Source organism: Oryzias melastigma, linkage group LG5, assembly GCF_002922805.2.
Source record: "Oryzias melastigma strain HK-1 linkage group LG5, ASM292280v2, whole genome shotgun sequence".
In the NCBI taxonomy this organism is placed as follows: Eukaryota; Metazoa; Chordata; class Actinopteri; order Beloniformes; family Adrianichthyidae; genus Oryzias; species Oryzias melastigma.
The window spans coordinates 7,387,761-7,407,275 of NC_050516.1; the positions used below are offsets into that span (position 1 = coordinate 7,387,761).

The 19,515-nt window shown below is 38.0% G+C and overlaps 1 protein-coding gene across 1 annotated transcript in view; it reads left to right on the top strand.

Annotated features, from left to right (window-relative positions):
- The window catches only part of igsf21a (immunoglobin superfamily, member 21a), a 276,459-nt gene that overhangs the window by 77,391 nt on the left and 179,553 nt on the right, over positions 1-19,515 (top strand). The window contains exon 2 of the mRNA XM_024270945.1: positions 18,053-18,165. Coding sequence (XP_024126713.1) covers positions 18,053-18,165 — 113 coding nt within the window. The remainder of the gene's footprint in view (positions 1-18,052; positions 18,166-19,515) is intronic.

Sequence of the window (19,515 nt, forward strand, 5' to 3'; positions counted from 1 at the left end):
GGTAATGCAATTTTTCTAGTTATATAATTATATTTATTTTTTTCTTTTAATGTGTTTTAAGTTGTTGAAGCTGAATTCGCAGAAATGACGAGTTTGGAAAGCAAAGTGAAGTAAAATGTTTTTTTTTTTTTTTTTTTCAAATTACTCAAATCTTTGCGTGTTATTCATATGATCATACGGTGTAAATGTGATTAAAATACTTTACCTTTATTCTATATTTTCGTCGACTAAATATCTACTGTAATTCCGTCGACTAAATATCTACTGTAATTTCGTCGACTGAAATTTGACTAAAATTAATAGAATCAACATGACTAAATTGCGACTAAAACTAAACCCTATTTTAGTCAAAAGACTATGACTAAAACTAAATTAAAATTCTCTGTCAAAATTAACACTGCTACACGCCCCTCACTTTCTGCCCCTGCCACCCTGGTCGGAGCTGCATGAGACAAATTTATGAAATAAACACTTTTTTTTTCCAAAATGGCCAATTTTCAGCTGATTTTATCTTCATGGTAACTGTTTTGTGTTTTGGCTGCCTGGGAGTGATGAATAGGTCAATCAATCAATCAATCAATCAATCAATCAATCAATCAATCAATCAGCCATTTGTGACAGTTAAATCCCATTGGAACAATAACTCCCCAACGGCTCCCCACACAGACAACAGAAAAACACAGACACAGACTAAAAGCATAAATAGATACATTAGAAACACTTTATAAAACCAAATATGCAGTATAAGAGCATATAAAAGTAGATAAATGAATCGACTTCATCACAGCACCACAGCAGCTTAAGTGAAAGTCTTAAGTGCAGCCCAACGTGGTACAATCCTCATCTTTTTTGCTTCAAAGACCTCACAGTCTGAGGAAAGAAGCTTCTGGCATGATGCGGTGTTGTACAATTAATGGTGCGATGTCTTCTTAGAGATGGGAGAAGGTGGAACATCCCAGTGGCAGGATGACCAGAGAGATCCTTTATGATCCAAGTTGTATTAGTTATTCAATTTTTAGAAAAATTGGCAAAAGGAAATGTTTGGATTTCCTTGGCAACAGAGATTCATGTTAACCCCGCCCACTTTACTAATAGTGTCACGTTGTTCGTTACCGTACAATAATAATAATCCATTTTATTTGAAAGCCCCTTTCAAGAAGCTAAAGGAGACTACACAAAAGCAGGAATCCATGAAAATCACAGAAAATATACAATAACTAGCAGCTGACAGAAAATGAATCAAAGACAAAAATCAGATTTAAACTGATGAGTTTTGAGTTTGGATTTTAAAGGATGGGAGAGAGCCCATGTTACAGTGATCGGGAGAGAACGGATGAAGTGGATGAAGGCTGGACTCCTCATGGTAATGAGCCGATCCAATCCGGGGGAACAGATCTGGACAGAAGAGGAGGACAGCAGAGAACCACAGGGAGGATTGATAAGGAGCGGGTCGGAAAGATAAGGAGGAGCCAGGTTATGGAATAGCTTAAAGGTAAATAAAAGTGTATTATTAATCTTGAGCCAGGAATTTCTGTATTAAACGTTCATAATATTCAAGTAAAACGTATGCAAACAACAGGGGAACTCCACTTTTGCGAGCTGGCCACATCAACGCCAGTCAACATCTACAACTTCTCCTTCCAACATTTTGTCCCAAGTAGCTTCCCGATGATGGTCGAGAAGTTTGGAGGTTATAGATCCAAATCCTTAGGAAGACCAGGGTTGGGCACCGATTGGGTTTTATTCGGTTCCAGTTCTGAAGCAGTTCTTTTCTTTCAGTTTCAGTTCCTATTTGGTGCCAAATTCAGGACTTCAGTGATAAAAAAATAATGCCTCCGTCTTCCCAAATCAACACAAGAGTTTAAACTCTGAAGTCCAGTACAGTTTGACTGAGTGATGCTGTAGTACTGAGACACCCAACGAGAGCGTGGTCATTCAACTCGGCGACACCTAAGCAGCCGAACAAACATTTCAATATGACTTCATTTTACCACCATATTAAGATAAGGCAGTAAATTAGCCAAATCAAAAAAAGTTGAATAAGCTCATGACTGCCTGGAGAACTTCATTGACGATTATTACACTACCTGTGATCAAGACGGCAGCCTCTGCATGGGGTCAAAGGTCAACAGAATTTTGGTTGTGGTTGTAGACTTAACCTCATGGCGTCGGTGGGAAATTGTGCAAAGATCACACAACGAAAAGTTTTTCTATGTTGTCCAAAAATGTGGAAATCCCCAAATTTCACTTTGCTCCAGCATGAGCTCAGAGCCACAGATCCTGTGAGCATCTGAAAACATTCTTTTGGATATGCTCCACACGCGTTTTGGTTTTGTTAGGGAATTTGGACTTTGTATAAGTCCCATTAAAGATGTTGGCTCCGTTCATGATTTTGATTGGCTTTTCCCGCTGTGAGGTATCCTTTTTTTTTTTTGGATGGGGATTATTTAAAATCCCCCAAATTGATTTTCACCAGGAATTGGTGTATTAAAATTTCAGTGAGTTGTTGAGTCGAAATTTTCGCTCAAACTCAAAATAAGAGAGAAGCTTTGTGGAAACAATCTGGTCCGTCAGTTCAGGACTGCAGAACAGAATCGTCTCCAACCATCGACATGAGACAAAAGCAGGAGACATATTTGAAGGGTCAATACCAGAAGTGAGTTTTAGTACATGGCTGCTGGTTGTTTCTGAAGCACATTAAAGACTCTTAACTGAAGAAATCTTAATTAGAGCCACTTAAAACGTTCGATTTTTTGCCTCTTGTCCATTTTGGGATGTCCAGGGAAACTGGATCTGCGCCTTTTGGCCTAAAGAACAAAAAAGCTGCTAGTGGGAGATTGAGCAGCACTTCAGTGTGCAAAACAAGGGCAAAGCAGTGCAACAATGTCAGGAATAGAGACTGAAACAACATGAAACAGCCCTTTTATAAAAGCAGCCATTCTCTATGATAGATTGAGTGTGTGGTTTGTGTTGGCTGGATGCTGGCTGCGTGCCTCAGATCTCCCCGTTTTACATTCAAAATGGCTATCTCTGCACATTGGTCCGTCCTCGCACTCATTTCCTGCCATTGCAGATGACCCCCGGTGACGCAGCCGTCCACAGTTTGAATGCACAAACAGTGGTTGATACCTGGGCGAGTGTGTCTGGGTAACCAGGACGACCTGTTTCCTTGGTAATGGCATCAGAACTTCTTTGAGGCCATGATTACTATTATTATCAATGTTGTACCAAGGTCCTGTTTACCTCATTAAGATGGGACAGGAATGTCTGTTGTTGACGTCATGTGACATCGCTCCTGTCGGAGCTTCATGTTTGTTTGAAGCATTAAAAAAAAAATCTTCAGTCATCATCCTCACTTTTTCCTGATGCTGTAAAGTACTTAAGCTACATAATCAATATTATTTGCATAACAAACTACTTGAACCTCGCAAAGATTTAAAACCTTAATTTTAAAGATTCAATATATCTTAGCAGGTTTTAAAGTAGGGATGCACCGAAGTGAACTTTTTTGGTCGAAGCTGAATGATGATTAAAATGCTTGGCCAAATACTGAATAATGACTGAATATCAAATGAGGATTTTGAGTTTTTCTTTATTTTTTAAAGATTGCAGTAATAGCCTAGAAATAAATAAAACAAATGTTAATTTCATATTTTATCCTTCAAGCCGTTCTAGTAAGTGTACTCATGCATTTGCTCAGGACAGGCCTTCAAACCAAACATCGATTCTAACAGATTATTATTAAAGTGTGTGGATGTAAGCTCATACACGTCTACTGGAACATAACTTATACCAGGGCCAGACAAACCAAGACATCTGAGTAAAGATTTAAGGATTCTTTGCTAATCGGTTAAAAAGAGGTTCAAACTTGTCAACAAGTTAATCCATGCAGAAAATAAAAATATCAGTTTGTCTCTGCCTGTGCTTGAATTTAGAAATGCAGAGTAGATGGCATTTCTCTATGCAGGCTCTCTGTGAGTGTGTATGTGTGTGCGTGGTGGAAATTCCAGCAGCTCCTTCAGATTTCATAAGTCAGACCCTCCAGGATTTCTTGATGTTACGATCACAACTATTAACGCAAATTCAAACAAACCTAAGATTTGTTCCTCATCCTGCAATGTTTCATTTTCATGCATCTTCGACTGATCTACCGTGACAACAGTCATGGTGACGACGCAGCTTCATGACGGTTTCCCTTCTGCTGTGCTCCTTTTTATTAACTCTCTTTAGCTACAGTGTCTGTCTTTTCTTATCTGCCAGCTCCGCGTGAACGGTCATTTGCGCTGAGCGCGAGAGCAGGCAGTGCATGCTCAACAGCTCACATGTAGAGCACAACATGAACCGAGAATGACAGGATTTGTGATCATTTCAGTATTCTGTATAATTATTTATTTGAAGTGAATCTTTTCTGTTAGTAAGAAAACAGAAAGTTTGATGTAAGGGGCAAAAAGAAAACATACCTGGCCTTAAAATACCTTTAATTCACTTTTTGAAAAAAAAAAATCTGAAAAAATGGAAATCTTGATTTGACTGAATCGTTACATCCCTACATCTGAGATATCTTCAGATAGTTTTCAGACAAAGTACTTACAAATGTCCCTAAGTGCATAAGAAATCTGAACATTTGCTGATTGCTGACCTCTGCTGTAGACATTCCAACATAGAAATGTATTCCATTATTCTCATTCACATCAAAGCTGAATGTTGTTATTTTGCAATATTTGGCAGAATACATTTGATTTTCAATTATTTGATGCATCCGTATGTTAATTTTTTTTAAACTTCTCTTTGCTCTACAAGCTTTTATCTAATTAACACAGGCCAGAAAATGTAGTCTATTTAAGATCCAGAATCTAGAAATAGAAAAATTATTCTTACAATTAATTAAAATGTTTTTGCTCCAAACTCTCGACAATAGAACAACTTGATCTAATCCTTTTTTTTGTTACATTTTTTTGAAGATCAATAAAAGTTGACAAGTTACACTGGTATTTATTGTCACCATTATTATTATTTGAAGACAAAAATGTAGATTTATTTTCAGGACCAGATAATGAAAACTATGCCAAACTATAAAAGGAAGTAGCTTGGTGATTATATATACTGTATATATTTGTGTGTGTGTTTGTTTTTTTAACCAATGTATTTTATTAGTTCTGTAATGAGTTTGAAAAACGTGTGTGATTGTTTTTGCCTCGTATTTTCCACAATTTATGCTTAAAATAAAACAGATCAATCAATCTACATGTTCTAAGAATAATAGTTAGTTTTAGATTTTATGAGGATTAAGACTATACTACCATCGTATTTTCACTTTGTTCACATTTTGTTCTAAAATGAGTCATTTCTGCTTTACAAACTGTTTTTTGTCCTTGTAATCTAAATTAACTACAGTTAGTTCCATGAAATACAAACAATTTTCTGAGAACTAGCAAAAAAAAAAAAAAAAAAAAAAAAAAACTTCAATTCCATTTGATGAAATTGTAACAGTCAGCCTTTTACCTCATTTTTCCTTTTATTAGTGCTTGTAAACTCCTTGTTTCTAGGTTAGGAAATGTTATTTTAAGATTTGTTGATCAGAAAAAATTCCATTTACTACCTTTTTAATATTTTTAGGCTCCCTCTTTTTGTAGTGTTAGTTATTTACATATTAATATATTTCTAAAAACACATGGCTTATGGAAACTTATGGCTTATGGCTTAGCTCCACATTGAAGGTGTAGAGGCGAGTTGTTTTGAACATAATATATTCAGACGTACACAGTCGGGGGGAAATGTCTGCCATATTTCTCCCTCCATTATCTTTTTCTGAAGCTGAAGCAGATCCTCACCTTAATGTGTTTCCTCTAAACTCCACGTCGCTCTTAGCTCAAACTGTTGTAAACGCCATCAGCAGACTCATCAATTAAACCTTCAGGACTTGGCATTGTTAATACAATTAATTACTTTTGCTGTTTACTTAAAGGTTTCTGGCATTATCATCTTCACAAGTTCAATGTTAATCCAAGAAAAAAAAACATCCACACAGACACACAACAGCCAAGGAAGTGAGTGGGATAACTTGTTCTAAAAGCTTCTTATCGTGTCCTAACACATTTCCACCAACTCATTCAATGGCGTCTTGCACATGCTCCAAAATGCATGACTGTTTAAGTGCATCTGCATTCAAAAAGACAGAGATACAGCTCCTGCCAAGGATGAACTGGTTGGTTTATCCATAAATTACACAGATTGGCAGCAACTGAATAATGATAACAAATAATCTTCACAGCTGCAATAATGATGCTGGAAGGCAGATGAATCTATCTTTAGTTATCTGGAGCGATGCAGGTTTTTTAATAAGCTCTCAGATATTAAAATGTGCTTCCTTCTGCTGGAGTGTGAAATGGCAGTCTCAGATTCACAGTTCTGTCGGACATTCACTCCTGGTCTTAGTTTATTCGGTCAAGTCTGTCACAGAGCGATGTTGTGACTCCAAATAGAACCAGCAGTGAACAACTTTAAAACATAAAAAAACAATAAAGCAATAAATGTTGACAAGTTTGACTTTCTCTTAAAATATTTTACTTATGTTGTATCATCAGCTTGAAAAATGTGAAGTCATTTAGTTTTCAAACTTTTCTTTTCATTCTCCATCAGTCGTCCTCAATCCCCAAGTGACCTACTGACCGGTAGGTCACCGGCACTTAGTGGCTCTGCTGCCTAACACTGGTACCAACCTGTAACCCCCAGGACCAATGTGGGCTTCAGTGTCTTTTCAAGGACACTTTGACACCAAAGCTGCAAAGCTTTAAGTCAGAGGTTGACCGCTCTGCCACTACACAGTGACCCTTATGGACTCAAACAGTTTGGCTTCATGACTCCACCTGGGTTGGGCAACATTTACTTTTCAAAGATGACGGCTTGTTGGTTTTTGTTTCTGTAGCAAAATCACACCTGATAACCCTAGCCAAGAAGTTTTTGGAAAAGTCAGAAGATTTTAAGGACCACAAGCGTGATTAACAGTCACAACCTAACTTCCTGATTTCATGGAGAAGAGGAATCCTAATAAAAGAAGACGTGTGGAGGTGAACTGAGATGCTCTGTCCTATAGAGAAAAGGGAAGGTAAAACGAGGTCTGATATTCACTGATTCCTTGGCCAGCTAAAATTACATAGTGCTGCATTTGACTAAGACGTGTGGGAGGATTGGCTGCATTTCCTTTCAGCCTTCAACTCTTCTCACGAATGACATGATAATTCCTAATGCCGGAGGCCCTTCAGAATGAGAATCCACTGATAGGGTTCCCAGTGATTGCTATCCGCCATGGGAGCGCGGGCTTGTGGGAGGGTGCTGGATTACAAAGGACGGCTGCTGACAATCTTGAAGCTGAAGCATGTCATTAAACTGCAAATCACTCCTATTGAAAAACAAATCAGCTCCCAGCTTTCTGTTTACAAAGGAGGACCTTCTTCACTGACGGCAACCAGATCAGCAACCCGTCCCTCAGATTTCTGAGCCGCGTGTCACTTCCTGAGTCAGCTGACTGAGACGTATCGCCACCTGACTCCGGCGCTGCTGGAATCTTCATCTGACTGTAGCGTTCACTCACCATCAGTGGCAGTCTGCAACATCCCTCCGCTGACTGTAATTGAAAGTTACATTAAGCTACCTTTGAGCTTTTTCCTGTTTAATATAATTAGACTGTGATTTATTAAGGATTCGTTACTGTGGACAGGTGAGAAATGAAAGGAAAATGTGCTCAGATCGTCTTTGTTTGGGCTGCTGTGCTGCAGAGGGATTCGCTCCTTCTTTGGAAAGTTTTACTTTCTGCTTTCACGACTAAAGTGCTTCAGACGCTTTTGATTGTCATCCTTAAACGAACAAACAAATGGTAATTAAAGGGACAGAAACAGGTTTTACACACCAATTATGTTTTTTATAGTTACTAGTTTAAATTACTTGTAACATTTGATATCATACAAAACTAAAGTAGGCCTAGTAACTTTTTAGAACGTTGTAATGACATTTTAAGAATGTATTATTGAGTCGTTTGATCTTGAAAACATTTTATTTTAAACAAAATCTCTAATAAATTTCTTTTTTCTTTACCTAATATTTTGAAGCAGAAATTTTTGGAAAGTTTTATTGACTCATAATTGAGATACAACTTTTGATACATATGGATCTTGAAATTGGTTATGTAACGTTTTTTTTTTTTTTTTTCAGAAAAAGACTAGAATTAAGGATAGTTGGGATGCTGTTGCTCTTATATTTCTTTAGTAAAAAGTAAACGGATGTAATAATGTATTTTAATATGAATGCTTTAAAGATAAAAAAAAAACTTGGATCAATTCTCATTTAAGTATCCTCATTTAAGAAAAAGTTTCCAAATACCAGAGAATATACCTGTGTCTAAATTCAATGTCTTCTATTTTTTCGTTTATTTAAGCTAGAAAATACAATAAGCAGAAGTACAATGTTGAACAACTGCATTCACAGTTTGAAAAAGTTAACGTCTTAATTCCAACTCCTTTTTTTTTCTTTTTACAGCTTAATGTTATTTTGAACATGAATTGAATACTTTTGATGTCACTGAGATCTTTACATTTTAATAATCTATGTAGGAAGATCCAGTGAACATTTCTATGGCTTTTTTGGAGGAGGAATACATTCTATTCTATGCTTTAACCTGTTTTGAGAAGGTCATTTTTCCACTGATACAGTTTTGCCTTATTGTTTCTCTTCTTGTTGCAGTGAACTATTATGAGCTTCCCTCACAACATCACCAGAGCTCTGACAGCAAAGCTTTAAGTTTGTTCTTGTTTTGTGAGTTGTAGTTTAATGATAAACACTGAATAAAAGTGTTGAGTGATATGGAGGCTGCACTAGCAAAGAAGGACAAACAATGTTTCATTAACGAGGAAATAACTGATAGTAATAAAGGTTCTCTCAGTGGGAAGACAACACGAAGTGCTGCACTGATCGTGCACAGGAACAGAATACCAGATCAATGAAGGCTGAGATTTGTACACAAAGGACCCGGGGTCCAAAGAGGCCCCTGAGATGGTCCGACTCTCAACAGTGGGATGGGAGATTCTAACTGTCTGTGCGATCATAGAATCCCACAACCATGAAGCTTTCCAGAGAAAACAAAAAAAATCTATAGTTTTCAGAAATTGAAAAGTCCTAAACATTTTTTTGTATTCTCTGCATTTGGGTGATACACATCTGTTTAGAAAACTAACATAAAAGTCTTTTTCCTTCACATCCTTCTTTCAAAGTCATGTCTTACAGATTGACAGATTCCTTCATTTCACTAAACAGCATCAATTTACAGTAAATTTTCTTTGTGGAAGAGACAAAAAAAAAGACAAAAAATGGAGAGAAGCTGTTGGGTTTTCAAAATAAAACACAAGGTTCAGCATGCTAGCTGCAGCTAAATATGTAGTTCCAGCCTAAAGAGCAGCTCTGGACTGCAAAAACCGAATCATAACCCTTGTGCTTTGTTTCAGGTTAAAAATGACCCACTATTATGTTTAGTTGGAGACCAAATACCTTGACCTTTCTTTTTCTGGCTTAAAATGTATGACTTTCCTCCGTCAATAGAAGGGATAGATTGTTTTGTCCATGTTTGAATGTGGGCTGTACACCAGGGTACTGAGATTGTCTTCTGGGTCATTTTTAACCCGATCATTATAAAAGCATCTGAACATCAGAAAAAGACAAAACTCTCTCTAAATCATTGATGTACAAACCAGCATACCTACTCATACTAGTGCTGCCACAAACGATTATTTTACTAGTAGACTAATCACTAATTATTTTTTTTACTATTTGACAAATGAGATCATGGATAAACTAGATGTAAAACTCACATCTTAACTATCATTAGTGTTAAACTTGAAGTGTTTCAGCTATATGTTAACTAAAAATAAAGATGATAGTTTCTTAAACCTTTAATGAATCCTGCAGCTTCTTTCCTTCATTAGTTTCTGTCATTAAAACTTAAATCTATTGAGGTCCACATCTGAAACAAAGAACTATTTTTCACTAAAGTTTTGTTCTCTCTGACTCAAATAGAACCAAAGTTCATTTTGTGATGCTGAACGTTCACAACTGTGTTCAACTTCACTACACTCTGACTCGGGGCTGGCCCTGGGCATAGGCAACCTAGGCGGCCGCGTGGGCGCCATCTGGCAGAGGGAGCACCAAACCACAATGATTGCAGGGGGCGGCAAATTTGTTTTTTCACCTACACACAAACATTTAGCTAACAAGTTTGCTCTAATGTTAGCTTAGCTTAGCTAGACGATGATCCCTCTTCATCGTTATCACAGTCACAATGTGTTTCCTCTTCATGATCACTGCAGTGCTGCCATCGAACACAAGTTCTGCTTTGCAGAGATTTCATTGAACATTTTTAATTTTTGTTTCTCACTTTCAAGCTCCGTTGGCATGATGTCATGGTACCCGAGTCTTCCTAGAACTTCCTGAGACATCACCACTGACCGGATTAACACTACTGCACATGTGTGTCACAGACAATAGCAGATGCAGCAGTAGAAAGAACGCACTGTAGTTTTGCCATTAAAAAAACAACAAAAAAAATTTGACATAAATTATTCGTTGACCATTTAATAGTCAACATAGTTGTGACTAACACACAAAAACCAGATGCTAGTTTTAAAATTCATTAAAGTTGCTTTGTTTTGGGGCCTTGTGTAATTTTTGACCCATAGGACAAAGGTAGTAAACAGAGTGTTAAGATTGCATAAGAGTTAAGGAAATAAAAGACCCTTATGTCTTGTTTTTTGTCGTGCAAGAAGGATAATCTTATCAGGAACGTTTTTCAATTGCAAAATATTCTTTATTTTGTTCATTTTTAATGTATAAAAATAATTTTTGGTTGGACTATTTTTCTTATCCCATTTGCAATTTCAAAAAATGTTTTTATTAAAAGAAAATCTGCCATTGTGTACTAGCCTCCACGTCTCTATAACACGCCTGACAGGCTGTGCTCATGTAAGGTAAAGTACATGCAGCGACCCTCCATGCTGTGTGTCCTCCACACAGGGACAGCTCCTCAAGATGGAGGTTAGTTCAGATTGGATTTCCTTCAAAGCAGGTTCCACTCTGAGAGGTGCTGCTCTGCAGAAACACCTGCAGTTGAGACGTCATGTTTCTGCCAATAAGACCAAGACATTAGTGATGTTGTAGGATTCAGCCACAAAGAGAGTGGTGGATGGAATCTTAGGTAGACAGCACATAAGAAGTTTGAAAAGGGCTGTTAGAATAATTAGAAAAATGCGAAGGATGATGAAAAATTGGCAGAAAACAAGTGAAAGAGAGACACAAAAGCACCCAGGATTCTGATAAAAATACCAAACTGCTGTAAAAAGGTCAGCTGCAGATTTCAAAGAGCGCCACATGTGGGCTTTTACATCTTTGGCATTCATTTAGATTTTATTGATAGCTTTTACACCTTCTGCATTTTTCTCTTAGCATTATTTTTCAAAAAGCTGTCCTGATACTTATTTTAGGCTTCTGCAGCTTTCCTAAAGAACCTGCCGAAGTCTTGACAAAATGCTCACATTAGAAATGGAGAGGCTGTCACACCCAGAGTGGTTTCAAGTATTAATATGTCAGCTGTGTTTTTTTTAACATTTCTCTTTGTTCATTTCTTCTGACACTCATAGGAGTCACACTAAGTGTTTGGTACAGAAGTCACTCAGGTATTCTCTTATGGGAGGATTTAATCAGAGACGGTGTGTCAGAGAAACCTGCCAGTGCAACCTGTTGTTTAAATCTGTGTTTTATATTTATATAAGACAGACGAGACACAGATGATTAGAAGAGCAGAGGTAGAAATAAGTCTCTCTCATCCTTTCAGCATCAGTGACCCATAAGCAAAGGCAGGCCATGTCCGTGAATCAGGCTGCATTTTGAGCTGCTCCGTCACCAGCCGTGTTTTGTTTCTACCCTGCATCTTGGCAAATTGCTGTTATTAATGGGAGAAAGCATAGTTTGTAGCCCTCATTAGGTTTTGTTCCAACAGAGCCTCTGATGGATTAAGACAAGCTGGAGGCCTCGTCTCCCTCCACAACCAGCTAATATGGGCCAATTAAAAGCCCTGCACTCTTTGGCCAATGCACACTTATGAATTTACTCCTTCACAGGTCTCCGAGGATTCTGCTTCACAACCAAAGCATTCTTTTTTTGTGGACGCATTTTATTTGTGGAACCATTTCATAAGAACTAATTAAATCCGTTTTTAACATCTCTTAAAATTAATATTCCCCATAAACGTGTATCCTTTCCAAAATGAAAAAAACAGCTTCACTTTACATTAGTGATGGAACATCGAGCTCAAGTTCCAGAACGTTTCCAAACTCCAGTGGAACTTTAATTTCAAAACATTGTTCTGAGCTCTGATCGAACCAGGGAGGTCATGTGACCGTTCCTTTATGTCACCAACCATTCCAAATCGCCGCAGTTGTCTTCCTGCATCGTAGAATTATAATTCAATAAAAGGAAACAATCTAATAATCTTGATGAATTGAAAATGTCCTCCACATGTTCACAAAATGAAGATGAAAGAAACAACATTTTAAACCAAATACATATACAATATACAAATGTTAAAGATACGTTAAAGATATGTTAAAGATACATATACATACACATTTACTAATGTAAAGTTAAAGTTCACTAGTATTGACCTTTTTTGTTACATTTTATCAGTAACCTCATTTTTAAAGAATATAAACTCATTTAACATCTTTATCCAAAGAATTCCAAAGTTTTGTTCCAAAAACAGAAAAGAACATTTGTGTTTGCTCTGCATGTTGCAAACATAAAATTATCTCTAAATTATAATATTCCTCTAAAATGTTCCTCTTTTCTTTTAAAAAATGACTGCACTCTCAACTATTTTGAAAGGCACAAAAATTGACATTTCCAACATTTTTACTTGCGCAATATCCAGAATTTTTTATATATTTGATCTTTAAACATCCCATTTGTGAATTCACAAATAACAACTTAATTTATGACTTGTCTTTTTATGTTTATTTATTGGATCAATGTTTGTTTGTTATATATTTCCCCAAATTTCACAGAAATACTGGAAATATGGAAGAAATAAGGTTGAATATAAAACATTTTTACTCAGTGTTCTGAGTGTGACTCAGCATCCTATAAAGTATACCTATGACTTTAGATATTTTGTTTTTTATATATTCAACATCTCGTGTCCAATTAAGCTGATCAACGTGATTTCAGAAACAAGGAAAGAGAAAATTATCTTTTTCTGTTTATTTTAAGACAATAATACATTCATGCTTCTCCACAGCTGGCTCTTTAACCTGGATTTAAACAAACAGCTGATCTAAAGTTTTCTGGAAGTCTGTTCCAGATCTGTGGGGTAGAAAAACTGAATGCAGCTTCTCCATGTTTGGTTTGGACTCTAAGAACTGATAAAAGGCCGGATCCAGATGACCGGAGAGGTCTGGCTGCTCCATGCTGGGTCGGGAGATCGGCTTTGATAAACAAGGTTAAAAAGACCAAATAGTACTTTCTAAAATCACCTGCTCATGCCATGCTGTGTTGGATAACTCATGGCCTCTCTGGTCATGTGACTGACTGAGCAGTGGGCTGCAGTTTTCTCACTTAATAACCCAAAATATCTACATGACACATATACTTCTATTTTCTCATTCATAGATTAGTAATCAATATTTTATAGAGCAGTTAGCATCAAAATTTGTGTTATACGGGTATTGGTATAGAAGTATCAAAACACGATACCTTGGTATTGATACCAAGGTACAGGTATACCTATTGGTACAGTTGCTTTGATACCAAGGCATCGAGGTATCAGCACTGATACTTCAATACCTTAGTATTGATACTTTGATACGAAGGTAGCGAAGTATCAGAGCTGATACTCTGAAGATACGGAGCTGATCGGAGCCAATTCTTTGAAACTAAGCTACTTCGATACCTTTGATACCTTAGTATTGAAGTACCTGTACTGATTCTTCTATACCCTGGTAATGTTTTATAGAGCAGTTAGTACCAAACTTTGTGTTGTACAGGCATTTGTATTGAAGTTTCACAACACAATACCTTCATATTTGTATCAGAGTATCGGTACAAATACCTTGGTATTGATACCAAAGTTTATGTTGTACAGGTATTGGTATCGAAGTACCAAGGTATTGGTATCGTTACTGTATCAACACTGATACTTTGATACCTTAGTTTCGAAGTATCAGTGCTGATACTCCAAAGATACGGAGCTGATCGGAGCTGATACTAAGGTATCAAAGATACTAAGGTATTGAAGCATCGATACCGATACCTTGGTATCAATACAAAGGTATTGGTACAGACACTTTGATACTAAGGTATCGAATAGTATCGGTAAAGATTATTTGATACCCCAGTATCGATAGTCCCATCACTAAATGTGACACAAGACACAGAGTCAAATACAGCAGAAGTGTTTGAGTCATTTCCCCCAAGAACATATGAAGTAACCAAACAAAAGAGAAGGCTGCAGGTTCGTTGGTTTAATGTTTTTTGCATTGATGTAAACCTGCATTAAACTCCCATGAAAAACAGGTTTTAATGTAAAGCTTTGCTTATTTAGAGAACATTCTATCATTACTTATTTGCAGAGATGCTAACTAAATAGAGCGATGCAGGTTCTGTGTTTTCATGAAGTCGTGGTCTAGAGCTCATCCAGAAGCTGTTGGATGATCTCCAGAGGATGACTCCCCTCACAAGCAGCAGACCTGTTGGTTGTGTTGCTGTGCGAGCCACGTCAGCCTGTATTTTACCAAGAACATCAAGCATAACAAGACACACTGCTGTGCTGGAGCACATTCAATGGAATTTTGGCAAATAACGTGTCTAATTTATGAAGTCATTTGGATGCTGTTGCATGGATTTTGAATTGCGTGGGAATTATGCCCTGGTATGAGCAAAACAGAAGCTGCTCCAGTTTCCTGTAGGAATCTCCTGAACTCTAAGGAACGGGTGCATTTAATGCGCTCTTTTGCAAATTCCTTATCCGTCCCCACAAGCCCCGGATCCTTTTTCTGCGCTGCATTTTCCACAGTCGTTAATAAATTCTCACCATCCCTGAAACCACTAAAAGCGGCCCACCAGTTAGAATGTGTGAGCAATGTTTTACCACTTCTAACTAAATACTTGACTTAATAAATACTTGCTGAGGGCAGGCACAGAGGGATATCCTGCTGAGTAAAGAACATCCACATTTTGTTTCCTTCTCATAATGCCTCTCTGACAGCTGCTGGAAAACCCACAGAAAGACGTTTTCCAGCAGCTCTGGCTGTGGTGAGGAGTCAGGATTTTCTGTCAGCGCATCAGTTCTGCGGTAATGACAGCGGTCTATGCGAAGGTTTATCCCTTCAATTTGACTCTGGAGAGAAGATCCCCTTAGCTGGCTGATTAAATTAAGATTTTCTAATAAGCGTATCTAGGTGCATTGGCATGTGAGACGAGCCGATCTGTGTCTTCTCCGCCACAGCGATACCTAACACATCCTTTAAAGGCAAACTGTTCCACAGTGTGATACTAATTGTGTTCCAAAAGTATTGATCGATTGATTTTACTCTGTTTGACAGTTTTGTCCTTTCCCCATGAACCGTTTTTTGTACTACATTTGAACTGATGCCTTTTATTCTGAGCGTTTGTTTTTGTACCGGTTTGCCAGAACATTTTCATAGCATTTGAAAACAGCGAGGTTTTCCAGGAGAATAATTTAGTCACTTTTCTTAGAATACAACAATTTTTTTTTTCTTCTGATTTTATCAGAACACACCAGGAATGTTAGACGGCTTCGATTGCTAAATCACCTTAGATCTGCGCTTTTGGTATTTGCATTTGTATTTCTTAAACATTTGAATTTATTTATTTAAATCTGCCTACCGTCCAGTTTCCAACTGCTGTATGCCCTTTCCATGACTGATGTCTAGACGCTGTTATGTTGTAAACAGAATGACATCATTTTGTAAGATGTTGCATCCCTAAAGCTATGCACGAGTGACAAATAAAGAGTCTGAATCTTTTAGGTGTAACCATTTTATACAGAAGATGTTTCCGGCATCATAAAATAAAACACATTCTTCAAACCATCAAACAAAAACTCCTGAACCATTTATGCCATTTCTGTAACTCCAATGAATTCTGATGCAGAGAAAGGCAGATTTGCACTCTGTCAGAATCATTTGGTGTACATTAATTGTGTAAAAAACTTTACTAGCATAAAGTTTTGGAAAACAGCAGAAATTTATTTTATTGTTTTTTCCAAACACAAAATGAACATAGACACAGAGTTATAGATAGGTAAAATAAAACAAACAATGTGCTCAAAGAGGAGTGGGTAGATACAAATAAGGCTCACTTAAAACCCTTAATATTTTAATTAAAAAAACAACAGTCCGCCTTTTATTCCAAAGCAGTTCGTGAATTGATGAATTCTGGTTGTGCTTATGGATGTTGATTGGATTTTGAGAAGCACACAGCGCTGTGTCAAAAACTTTAGTTAGGTGTTATTGGAAATAGGCTAACACAGCTAACATGTAGCAGCGTCGGATTGTTATTCATTTATTTTTAGTTCCTAAAAAGGTTGGGAGTTTGCGTTGTCACAGTTATATTTGTATTCTTGGTATCAGTCTATTTTTTTACGTGTTGCAAAGAAGGTTACAGGTATTGCAAATATGGTAACAAGGCTAAAGATGTATCGTGTTACCATCAAGTTTTAGAGTAAGGCCGAATCCAAATTCTTCCCCTACGACTTTTCCCTACCCCTACATTCAGCCCTCCAAACAAAGAGTTATGGAAAAATAGTCTCTGCAAATTCAGACGCTGCTCCCACTTGATGACATCATCAATAGTCGCCGGTCAGCTACGTTAGCACGTAGCTGCTAAATCTATAAAAACATTGGTTTCATCTCTTCAAAAAGGTAATGCTAAAGAAACAGTCTTGACTTATATTTTAATGTCAACGTCTGAGCTTCAGTCAGAGCATTCTCAAGTGAAGAAAAGAGCTTCTCTGCAGCACAGTGTGACGCAGCTCACCCTCCCCATAGAGGGATATAGAACTCAAAGTTCCTTCACGCTACCCTTAAAAATATTATTTTGGACACCACTTTCCCTTCAAATGATTCTGCAATTGGAGGGGTAGGGGAAAAATTTGAATTGATCTTACTGTGAACGTGGTAAAGTCAAACTGACTTATGGATTTATCTTTGACTCTTTTGTCTTGCCTAGCCCTTTAACACTGGAGCTCCAGTGTTTATGTTTTTCGATTCACTGGACAAGTTTTCAACCGTTAACGCCATCAACATAATTCCAGCAAATGTTGATGCCTGGTTCAAACTGGACGCAGAAACAGCATGAAGTGGTGAAAACAGATGTCGCTTCCATTCTGCGCCCTTGTTAACCTATAGTGTTGTTCACACCAGGCCCGGTATAGTGTAGGCCTACTAACTACTTGCTTCTTCTTCGCAGAAACATGAGGTAATATTTTTAGGTTATTAACCTACCCATGATGGCAAAAGCAAAAAAAAATTCTCTAGCAGAAGCGCCTGTCAACCGTAACGGAAAAATGTGCGGCTGATGTGAATTGCAGGAGAGAGCGGATGCTGCGCATACTTTGCTCCGCTTTTGTGGCACTTCCGCAGCCAGTGTGAACTCCTTCATAATCTACTAGAATTCATCACGTTAAAGATTTTGTTTAAGCGTCACCAATGAGGCCTGAGGTGTTAAAGGGTTAATGCGCCGTTGGTGCTGCATATGACAGAGGTTGATAAATAGACCATTGAGTGACGGTGCCCCTTATAATGTGGCGATCTCTGTAGTGCGGAAGTTTTTGATGATCTTGTACATTGTCAACATGCAAAAAGTTTTCTCTTTGACTGGTTTTGAAGCGACCTTTGAACAGATGTCCCACTCCCCCGGCTGCTGTAGCTTCTGACTAAACATGGACTCTCCTGATGCTCCGATTCACCGTTTTCCTTGTGTTTTTTCTCTGTTGCAGGTTATTTGACAGTTACCATAGAGCCCTTGCCCCCCGTGGTTGTGGGCGAGACTGTTACTCTCAAATGCAACTTCAAAACTGACGGACGGCTGCGAGAAATTGTTTGGTACAGGGTGAGTAAGTCGACTTTCACCACCACTCAAAGCATTCGGTGTGGAGATGAATGTGGGCCAAAACTGCACCAACACAGGATTTGAATAGTTTCCACTGAGCAAACACTTCCTCCATTTTACTGCATTGTTCGGTTGAAGAAAATCAAAGAAAAAGATTTTTTCTCGTTTTAAATGTTCAATGTGTTTAAAGATTTGCATACAAAGTATAAAACGATCAACACAATTGATGGACTGCAGGAAAGAATAGAAAACCTTATTGTGTAGCCACCGTTCTTTAAAAAAATGCACTGGTGCTTTAGCTCCAAAACATTACTTTACAGAGATAAAAGATGCAAATGAAAATGTTTAGTTGAAATGCTGACTGGTCAGAAATGGTGAAAGACCCAAACACAGGAGATGGACTCCATCAAAGAGACTGATTTATTCATGGAGCTGAAACACGACATTGAGACAAAACAGAAACTCCTAAAATGACTTGACAAAAGAAAAGAAATCCCATAGCTTTAACAGATTTGGAGATACCAAAACCAAACTGTGACTGGCTTGAGAACTTATGCCCAGTAACGGAAAAACCTAAATACAAAACATCACTGAAGTCAAGAAAACTAAACTATGAATGCAACAATCCTCACAGACAGACACATGCAAGAAAAGTACAACAGCTGTTAATGCTGATCTAAATATTCAGAGTTTCTTGTCTTTAGCTACTAATCCTGGCTTTTCCAGGTCTTGGTGTGAGATTTGACCATAGAAAGCCATGAATGTACCAGTGAACCGGGAGGTGGGTCATGAAAACAAAGAGCAAATTTAATCTAAAAGGGCATTCATATGTACTACACCAAAAGACAGAATCCCTCTGATGGAGTGATGTGTATCAGTATGTGGAGTCAATACGTTTAATAATTTCAGCACAGAAGTTAAAAACACTATCATGTTTTCAGAACGGGCTGCACGGTGGCGCAGTGGTTAGCACTCTCGCCTCACAGCGAGAAGGCCCCGGTTCGACTCCCGGCTGGGACCTTTCTGTGTGGAGTTTGCATGTTCTCCCCGTGCATGCGTGGGTTTTCACCGGGGACTCCGGCTTCCTCCCACCATCCAAAAACATGTTTCATAGGTTAATTGGTGACTCTAAATTGCCCCTAGGTGTGGATGTGAGAGTGAATGGGTGTGATTGAGGCCCTGCGACAGACTGGAGACCTGTCCAGGGTGAACCCCGCCTTCGCCCTTCAGTAGCCGGGGTAGGCTCCGGCACCCCCGCGACCCCGAACGGGAAGAAGCGGTCAAGAAGATGGATGGATGGATGTTTTCAGAAGAGTGCAGCTTTAGTATTGGGCTGCCCATTTGTACAAA